An 8,954-nucleotide genomic window follows, 5' to 3' on the forward strand; every position below is an offset into this window, starting at 1 on the left:
CTAAATTTAAAAAGTGCTGTGAAAGTTAACGCTGAGTCACACTTGGCAACAGAACCACGAAAGGCAGCAGAGGAGCAGTAAATGGCACAAATTCATTGTTCTTATGAAATCCAGACTCTCATGAAGCGGCTTCACCCTCTGTGCTGTCACACTGAGTAAACAATGCTTACAGTTTGATCTTTGAGGAGTAAATGAGAGAGATAACCAACACTCCACAGTGCATTAATCATCCCTTTCATAGACAATGAAGCTGTGATCGCAACTTAAACAGGCAAGCAGACTTTATTCATGTAACCTTTTTCAAATTATCTAAAAAAGCGCATCACAAAAAGAAGAGAGAGCGAAGAGGGAGAAAGACGGCCATATAAAACAAGCAGACCTCACAAACGGAGTCACGGAAATCAAGAGAAACCCAAGAAGAACAGCCAAAGCTCCATCACCTTCCACCTTCACCCTGGAGCAGCTGGAGGCCCTGACGACCTGAGGCACCTCCTGGTGGGCAGTGGCTCCTTTTACAGCCTGCTCATTAAATGCTTAAAAGAGCCCCTAAGGTGACCTGGATCCACTCGAGAGAGGTTAAAACTGGACTCGTACATGGTCTAGATTTATTTCTTGACTGCAGTGCTGTGGACCAGCTGGGGTTAAATTAAATAAGATTTGCAGAGGCAGGTGAACTAGATGCTTCAGGTGTTTTTGGGTGACGCAACAAGAGCACCAACGACGAGTTTGAAGAGGGTTAAAATATATGAATAAACAATGTGAACGATGCGTGCTGATTATTGACGAGCTTCAGAAGTTCAGTTTTGTTGAGAAACCACAAACCTGAGGTTGTAAAAAGTCATGTTACGTGTGTGTATGTGTGTGTAAATCACTTAAACTGGTTTAATTAAAGGTTGATTTTGTGCGTGTGCGTTTGTGTGTAATCAGAGAGAATAGGCCTTATCAGCCTCTGGTGGAGTTTCCTCTCGGACAGGAAGTGGGCTTCCTCTGCTTCCTGCTCTCTTCTGTGTGTGTGTGTGTGTGTGTGTGTGTGTGTGTGTGTGTGTGTGTGTGTGTGTGTGTGTGTGTGTGTGTGTGTGTGTGTGTGTGTGTGTCCAGGAGGGGTCTCAAAAGAACAATTAGCGCAGAAAGAGAAAGAACAAGAATGAAGCAGCCGAGACAGACGCTAAAATAACTCGATCAGAGACAGACGAAGGAACGATGGAAAGAACAACTGAGAGACAGACACAAAGACAACAAGAGACAAACTGAAACACAGAAACGTTCAGGACGAGTGGGACCAGGACCAGGACCAGGACTCAGCTGACCCACAACAGGACCAGGACGGAGGGAGACTAAACCACAATGGACTACGAACCCAAGAAATCCAAGAAGGTACAGTGGCTTCTGTTTCCACGTTTCATTTGGTTCAAGAAAATCAGATTTTGTCTTTATGTCATCATCCAACATGAAACTGGGACTTCAGTACTTTGGATTCGAGAGCCATAGATCTTGTCTCAGTTTCTAAAGACAAACCAAATGAACGTGGTTAATGTCATACAGTGGCTCCTTGGTTAAATAATGAAGCAAAATCAGTTTTTTCAATGTGACCAATCACTTCACTGGAGCTGATGAAGTGGACTCTGCTCACCAATAGAAAACTGTCTCTTGACAGTTCTGACCATCCAGTTGTACTGATCCTCCTCCTGCAGAGTAATGCTTCACAAGTGGTTTGTAGGCAGTCCTGGGAGTACCGTAGTTTTATACTACTTTCGAATAAACTTAATTTATTGTCTGTTAATGATGATTCTTATCAGCTAACTAACTAAACAACCATCAGTTTGCGATCTAGCTAGCTCGTAGACCTCAGAGAGAGTTTTCCCCTTCTCATTAGTTCTTTGAGACGGTGAACGTCACAGTACGGAGAAAACAAAAACAAGCTCTGAGAGCAATTGTGACCTGCTAGGCTAGTATGCTCCTGGCATGCTAGCCTGTTAGCTGTTAACTCACAAGATGCATTTTCGGACACAGGGATAAACTCGTCTGTAAAGCACTGTGGCATGATCGGGCCTTGAAACTGTGGCTCCTGTGGAAAACAACCACAAGCACCTGTTGATTTAACATCTCAGTAACAAGAAGCAGCTTCCAGACAGCTGGCCCTCTAACCTCTAAAACTAAGACAGCTCGAGAAAAGAGGAAATATTTCTTAAGACGGGAGAATTTGAAGAAAAAGACAAACAGCAAAAAAAGTATTAATTAGCTCCGTAGCACCTTGCTTTGACCTGTGCAGGTTGTTACATTAAGTACATTCATTAAAAAAATCCAATTATTTTGCTCTTTGTGTCCCCTCAAAGGAACGCTGGAACAAGAGGAAGAACAAAACCCATTATAACCATCCTGTCTTTGTCCTTAGCATTAAATTCAGCTGACTGCAGAGATGTTCATCAGAAATCGGCCTCATTCTGATACGGAGATCTGTCCTTGTTATTATTCAGAGAGACAAGACGGGTTTCTGATTCTTAAACAAGCTAATTTCATTTTCTGCGCGTGTGTGTGTGTCTACTCCTTTTATGCCTTCAAGCCACAGTATATTAATGTGCTGGTGTGTGTGTCTGACGGTGTGTATTGGGCTGTCAGTGAGTCTCAGCAGGGAGCTGTCAGAGATCACTCCTCACCTGTCAGTCACGCCTGGAACAGCCAAGGGGATGTACTGCATTAATACACACTCATACTGAGGCATGTATGTAAACACACATTAACAGTCTTCTGTCAAATTCTGGTTCAGATTCAGACCCAAAACACCCGACCAGAGAGCAGAGACGGCCTGAATACTGAGGTGGTCAGTGGGAGCTGGCACAAAATAAACAAACATGCTGATGATTTAGTCATTCTCAGAGACTTTCCAGAGCTGGAGGTTAAAATTTAAAGTTTGCCCAATGGGTAGTGCTGGAGAGAAGGTCATGCGGTGTTTAAAATCAACAGGATTCATCCTCTGGGGAGCAGGAGCGTGCTGAGAATATTTACTTACAATGTTGAGAGATGAGATTTCTTGTGTGTAAAGTTTGGCCTCACGGTGGCGCTAGAGGGAAGGTCGCTGCATCACCAGAATCATTAGACTTCATCCTCTCAGGACCATGAATATACAGAGTAGGCGGTCATGACACATAAGATATGTTGCTGTGGCCATCAGACAGTAACTGCATTCTCCTCTTTCTCTTCTCTCCAGGGTTTTGTCTCTCCCATTAAGCGACTGGTCTGGTCAAAGTCTGGTCGCCGGATGGTGGATCGAGGCAGCGTTTACCGCCGCCCGCTGCACACCGTCCCTCTCTACCCCCCGGACTACCTCATCCACCCGGAGAGACTCATTTTTGACTACGTGGAGAAGGAGGTCAAGGTAGAACCTGAGATACAGAACAACAGAACATCTGCTCACCACTGACCTCATGACAACATGACCAGTTGCTTGACCTTTGACCTCTCATCTTAGTTCCTTGGTCACCTGACCTGGGTGTCGGTGTCACTGAACCCCTCCAGCAGAGACGAGCTGCTGCAACTACTGGACACAGCCAGGGTTAGTAATCAATAACCAATAATGTATTTACTGCCTCTTTAATTGTCTAGAAATGATCTAATCCAGGGTTGGTATGTAACTAGTAATCAATAACATATCTAGTCTATTCCTGATCAATCATTGCCATAATTAGTAAACCTTTGTATACCTTCACTGTTGGCCTTGATAATCAATACCTTATTAAGGTATAGCAACTAATTATCTTGGTGCTTATTCATCTATAGTTTTTATATTACTCACTGTTGCTCACAGTAATCAATACCCAGTCTATGACTATTCACAGGCAGGATTGATAATCAAAAATCTTTCAGTATCTGATCACCACCAAAGTTGGGAAACAGTAATATATTATTGATTAAACTCTCTAAGCAAACACTTATCTCTATGTTAATAATTTAGCTTTCATCATTAACCATTAAATCTCCAATGAGACAGTCAGTGTTCATAGTCTTTCATTTGTTGGACTCATTAATCAATAACCTCTGATCACATGTGTCTGTGCTGGTCAGTAGCAGCTGAAGGTGCTGCCACTGAAGACCAGCGTGGACCAGGACTGTATTCTGAGTCTGTCTGCTCGCTGTCTGCTGCTGACCTGGAGAGACAACGAGAAGCTGCTGATGAGGATTCCCACACACGAGATCGCCGCTGCCTCCTACCTGAGAGACGACGCACTGCACCTGCTGGTCCTCAAAACAGGTGAGGGCTCACCTGCTCGCCTGTATAAAACATGGACATCGTCTCTGTGACGTCACCCACAGGTTTCTGAAGAGCCATTATGGAGCTCAGTGACTCTGTTGAACAGGCCGGACGCCACCAAACTCCTGGTTAATCCGAAAATGGACAGAGGTGGTGCTCGGGTGGAGCTGAGGTGGGACGAATAAAGCTGGAACTTAGCAGCTAGCTGTCACTCAAAGAGGCCATGCATATAATTATGCAGAACTTAAAGCCTCAATGTAATTTAAACAAGTGACTGATATAAAAATGTGTTTATTTCTGCTGTTAAGTTGGGCATTTTAATATGGAGGTCTATGGGAATTGACTTCCCTTTGGAGTCAGCCTCAAGTGGCCTTTTGAGGAGCTGCAGTTTTTTGGCACTTTTCTATTTCAGCCTCGCAGGGCGCATGACTCTGACACAGTAGACTGGAAAATATTAGGTGAGCTAAATGTCCAAAAAATGTCCAAAAATATGGAGAAAATGTCTGTAATATATCAGTGTCCAACAAATGTCCAAAAAATTGTCCCAAGTAACTTAAACAACTTAAATTACCCGTTAGCTAAGGCCCACCCTCCATAGTTATTGTAGCTATGTCTCTCAAGCTTTCCACCCTAGAACTACAGCTGGACAGTCTGCCTCATCAGTACTTCTCAACAGTCCAACATTTTCTTAAAAACTCATCCCACAGGTCTGAACGTGGATACGGTGGTTGCAGGGGACGACAGCCTGGACAGGAAAAAGCCAACGGGCATCGATGGCCGACGTCAAACCATGAGCTGCAATGCTGACCCTCGACCTGCAGGGGGCACAATGGAGCGACGGCACACCATCTGTGGGGTCGACTGGAGGCCCTCGCTGTCCAGGAGTAACCACGACAAAAACCAGAATGTGGAGCGAGGAGGAGGAGAGAGAGGAGGAGGGGGGAGTCTGGAGAGGAAGAGAGTTGGAGGGAGCTGGGAGAGGAGGCAGCAAACACGCAAAACAGGAGGGAGCTGGGAGAACCGCAGAGCGAGGCCCATGAGCGGGAGCTGGGGGGTGGGAGCAGGAGGAGGCGGAGGGAGCTGGGAGCGGAGGCACGGTGGAGGAGGTGGTGGAGGAGGCGGAAGCTGGGAGAGGAGGGGAGGAGGCAGCGCAGGAGGAGGAGGCGGCGGGGGGAGCTGGGAGCGGCGGCAGGCCTGCACAGGAAGCTGGGAGCGGGGGAAGAGCTACGGCAGCTGGGAGAGGAGGAACCACAACCCGCTGGAGCCAACGCCCTGCCCCGACGCCTACTGCAACCTGGTCATACTGGCTGTGGAGAACAGGGTGGGTCACATGATCTGCACCACAAACTGACCCTACACCCGACTTCACCGCTCCAGTTCAGGCTTTTGGAAACTTTTCTGGTCCATGACCCCAATACCACAATCATGCTTTTCTTTAAGTTTGTCATTTAAAGCACGTCATATTATGTTTTTAATTTCCAGGGGAATGGGGAAGGTACTCGGATCAAATCCATTTCATTTTATTTCAGTGTAACATAGCACAATGTAGCGTAATGTAACAATGTAACGGTCAGGCGTGTCTTATGAGACTCTTAATGTCACACAAAATACTCACTGTCAAAGTGTTTGGAACACTCTTTTCTGGAATCTGTGTGAACATTACACAGAAATATGTGTTCCAGTGAGCAGTTAGCCTAGCTTAGCAGGGCGCTCAGCTAGCTCACCTGGTAGAGTGATCGCCACATGAACTGAGGCTGTATCCTTACAACCTGGAGCCTTTTGCCGCCTGACAGACATGAGACTGATACTCTAAGAAGAAAGCAAATAAACTTATTGAACCTTTACTTTTAACCAATTTGCAGATGTTTTTGTTTTGCTGTCAGACAGATTTTGACCTCTTGGTGGTGCTACATGACAAGGATCGCCACAGTCATTACAGCTGAGATACAGTCTTTCATTCTGCACTAAAATGTTGGACCAAACAAAATCACCATCCCTGGATCTGTGCTGCTAGAGACTGAAAACACAGAACTTGATGGTGTGTGTGTGCTCAGAGTTGATAACTTGCAAATATCACTGTGGACATTCAGGCCAGTCGGATGTTCAGACTCCAGAAAGAAAACAACAGTGACGCACAATGAGCCAGTGAAAAAGCGCTTTCATTGGGGTTCACTAATCATTTGGCTCTCGTGTTGGAGCTGCGGAAAGTAGGGCAATACTGATGATGCTCATTCATCTACGCGCACACACACACGCACACACACACACACACACACACACACACACACACACACACACACACACACTCACTCGTACTGAGACTCTGCATTGTTGCATAACCAGAAGCATTACATCACATTTACAGCAGAGTAGCTTTGTCATTTCGTGTGTGTGTGTGTGTGTGTGTGTGTGTGTGTGTGTGTGTGTGTGTGTGTGTGTGATCCTCAGCCATTGTTATTCTTGTCCTTGGAGCAATAATTTGTTTGGATTGGCAGCATTAGTGTGTCATTGTTTAACTGGCTCAGATGAAGCTCGCAGACTCCAGTCGTGTTTCATCACAACAACAGACTGCTGGCTTGGCTTTAGGTGGTTAGCGGTTCGAATCCTCACACTTATTACTGTCTACGTGCCCGTGAGCAAGACGCCAACAGTGACGCTGCTCACACAGTCGAACTTGTAATAAGATAGTGTTTCCTCTCCCTGCTGGAAGTCAACAAGCCGTGATGTCAGAGGAGGTCACAGATATTATTGATGCGATCACTAATGCAGCGTGATGATGTGTGTGTTCATGCAGGATGCTGCAGAGGAGTACTGTTCTCTGATCTGTCAGATGTTCCAGATCATTTACGGCCATCAGACCATCGAGTGTGTCGACAGAGCGGGGTTTCACCACTCCATGCCGGACCGCTTTTGGCTGCAGAGGAGTGAGTGACACACGGGCTTTCTGTATGTCTAACAACAAAAAATCAGCTCTTATTTTGAAATTTTCATCTACAATATTATGTTTCAGACAGTCTGATTGAACTTTATGTGGTTTTCCTGTTGCTTTTGGTCCTGCTAGCTTACAGATTTCATACTGGCAGCAAACGACACACATGAATCCCATAGATTTGAATGACCGTGTGAACTTTCTTCTATCACCACCCTCAGGAAAAACTTTACATTTTTAGCTCCACTACTGATAAGAATACAGACAGTAAATCAGCTGTGTTGTTTAGACTTAGACGGTTTCTTTATTGATCCCAATTTGGGAAATTACTTTGTTGCAGTAACAATAAAACACAGGATGTATACACAATGATTTAGAAAAAGTAACAAAAAATATAAACAGGAATAAAAATAAACATATAATTAAATAAAACTAAATATAGTTATATACTGTAATATGTATTATAATATATAATACATAGTATATAATATCATAATAATATAATAAAAATACAATATAACTAAGTATATAAACAGTATTTACAGCAAAAACAGCAAAAAATTTTGTGCAAGTTTGTTCTGTCCAACACTTTTGTATTTATATTAGTTTGAATGAATCCTGCACTAAGACTTCAGACTTAGACTAACCTGTGATGATATGAACAGTAAATTACACATTTAATGCTCTGTCTGTCTGTCTGTCTGTCTGTCTGTCTGTCTGTCTGTCTGTCTGTCTGTCTGTCTGTCTGTCTGTCTGCAGGTGACAGCTGTCTATCTGACATGTCCTACAGTTATGATCCAGAGTTTAGCTGCTGCAGCTCATAGTGAGTGACATTTGTCCCTGACTGAGGCTTTAACACTTAACATGTCTAGATAAATGATCAGTTCATAAAACTTCAGAAACATTTCTTTTCTGACTTTTGCTGCATAAAATCATCTCATTACCAGCTGCTCTCGATATGGGTTTGGTCATAATGTCCAAACACAGAATGCATTTTAAGTAAAGCAGAGACTTTGTGGTTGATTTTATTGTGAAAGCTTGGAAGAATGTATGTGCCACTTCAAAATAAAAGCCCAGAGGACTGTTTTGGCCCCTGATGGAATCCTGTATGATTGATCATTTAGTGACAATGACTTTTAGAAACAGTGAGAAAAATCATAGAAAGAGTAATACTAATACTTTTAAGGCTACTGTGGCTACAGAGACAACTAATTGAGTGATTGACATTTGATCGGCAGCTGTTGGCTAGTTGCTACTATAAACCTGCTGATCCATCCCTCCATCCATTAGTCTGTCCATGTTAGGTGATACTAACACTCTGTCTCTCTGTCCCTCTGTCTCTCTCTCAGTGATGGTTCCCAGGATGCCTTTGAGCTCTACTACAGCGAGACATATAGTGAGAGCTCGTCTGTCTCACTGCAGGACTCCCACCGCAGTCTGGCTTCAGTCAGCGACGGAGGAGACAGTAACCCCGCCCTGCTGCTGATGCAGGAGTATATGATCACGGTGAGTGCGTGTGCGTGTGCGTGTGTGTGTGTGTGTGTGTGTGTGTGTGTGTGTGCGGCCATTGCTCCCCTCTATGATCCATAAATAAATCCATGATCCATGTAAAGGGTCAGCACACTGTGTGTGTCGTCTACATGTGAGACTTTCAAAACAACAAAACACCAGAAAAGGACTGAAAACACGCGTCCATCATCATTTCAGTCAGACAGCAAGATTTTTCTGTTTCCACTTTATACAGTATATATATGCAGTTATGCAGAACATACAGAGAAA

At 44.3% G+C, this 8,954-nt stretch overlaps 1 protein-coding gene across 2 annotated transcripts in view; it reads left to right on the forward strand.

Annotated features, from left to right (window-relative positions):
* Positions 1-1,119: 1,119 nt before the first annotated feature.
* The window catches only part of ccm2l (CCM2 like scaffold protein), a 12,102-nt gene continuing 4,267 nt past the window's right edge, over positions 1,120-8,954 (forward strand). For both annotated transcript variants that reach the window (XM_070968821.1, XM_070968822.1), the window contains exons 1-8: positions 1,120-1,374; positions 3,206-3,373; positions 3,467-3,550; positions 4,063-4,246; positions 4,954-5,567; positions 7,041-7,170; positions 7,935-7,998; positions 8,525-8,681. In XM_070968821.1, coding sequence (XP_070824922.1) covers positions 1,345-1,374; positions 3,206-3,373; positions 3,467-3,550; positions 4,063-4,246; positions 4,954-5,567; positions 7,041-7,170; positions 7,935-7,998; positions 8,525-8,681 — 1,431 coding nt within the window. In that variant the 5' untranslated portion in view covers positions 1,120-1,344. The remainder of the gene's footprint in view (positions 1,375-3,205; positions 3,374-3,466; positions 3,551-4,062; positions 4,247-4,953; positions 5,568-7,040; positions 7,171-7,934; positions 7,999-8,524; positions 8,682-8,954) is intronic.

The sequence above is a fragment of the Chaetodon trifascialis genome, chromosome 8 (assembly GCF_039877785.1).
Source record: "Chaetodon trifascialis isolate fChaTrf1 chromosome 8, fChaTrf1.hap1, whole genome shotgun sequence".
Taxonomy (NCBI): Eukaryota; Metazoa; Chordata; class Actinopteri; order Chaetodontiformes; family Chaetodontidae; genus Chaetodon; species Chaetodon trifascialis.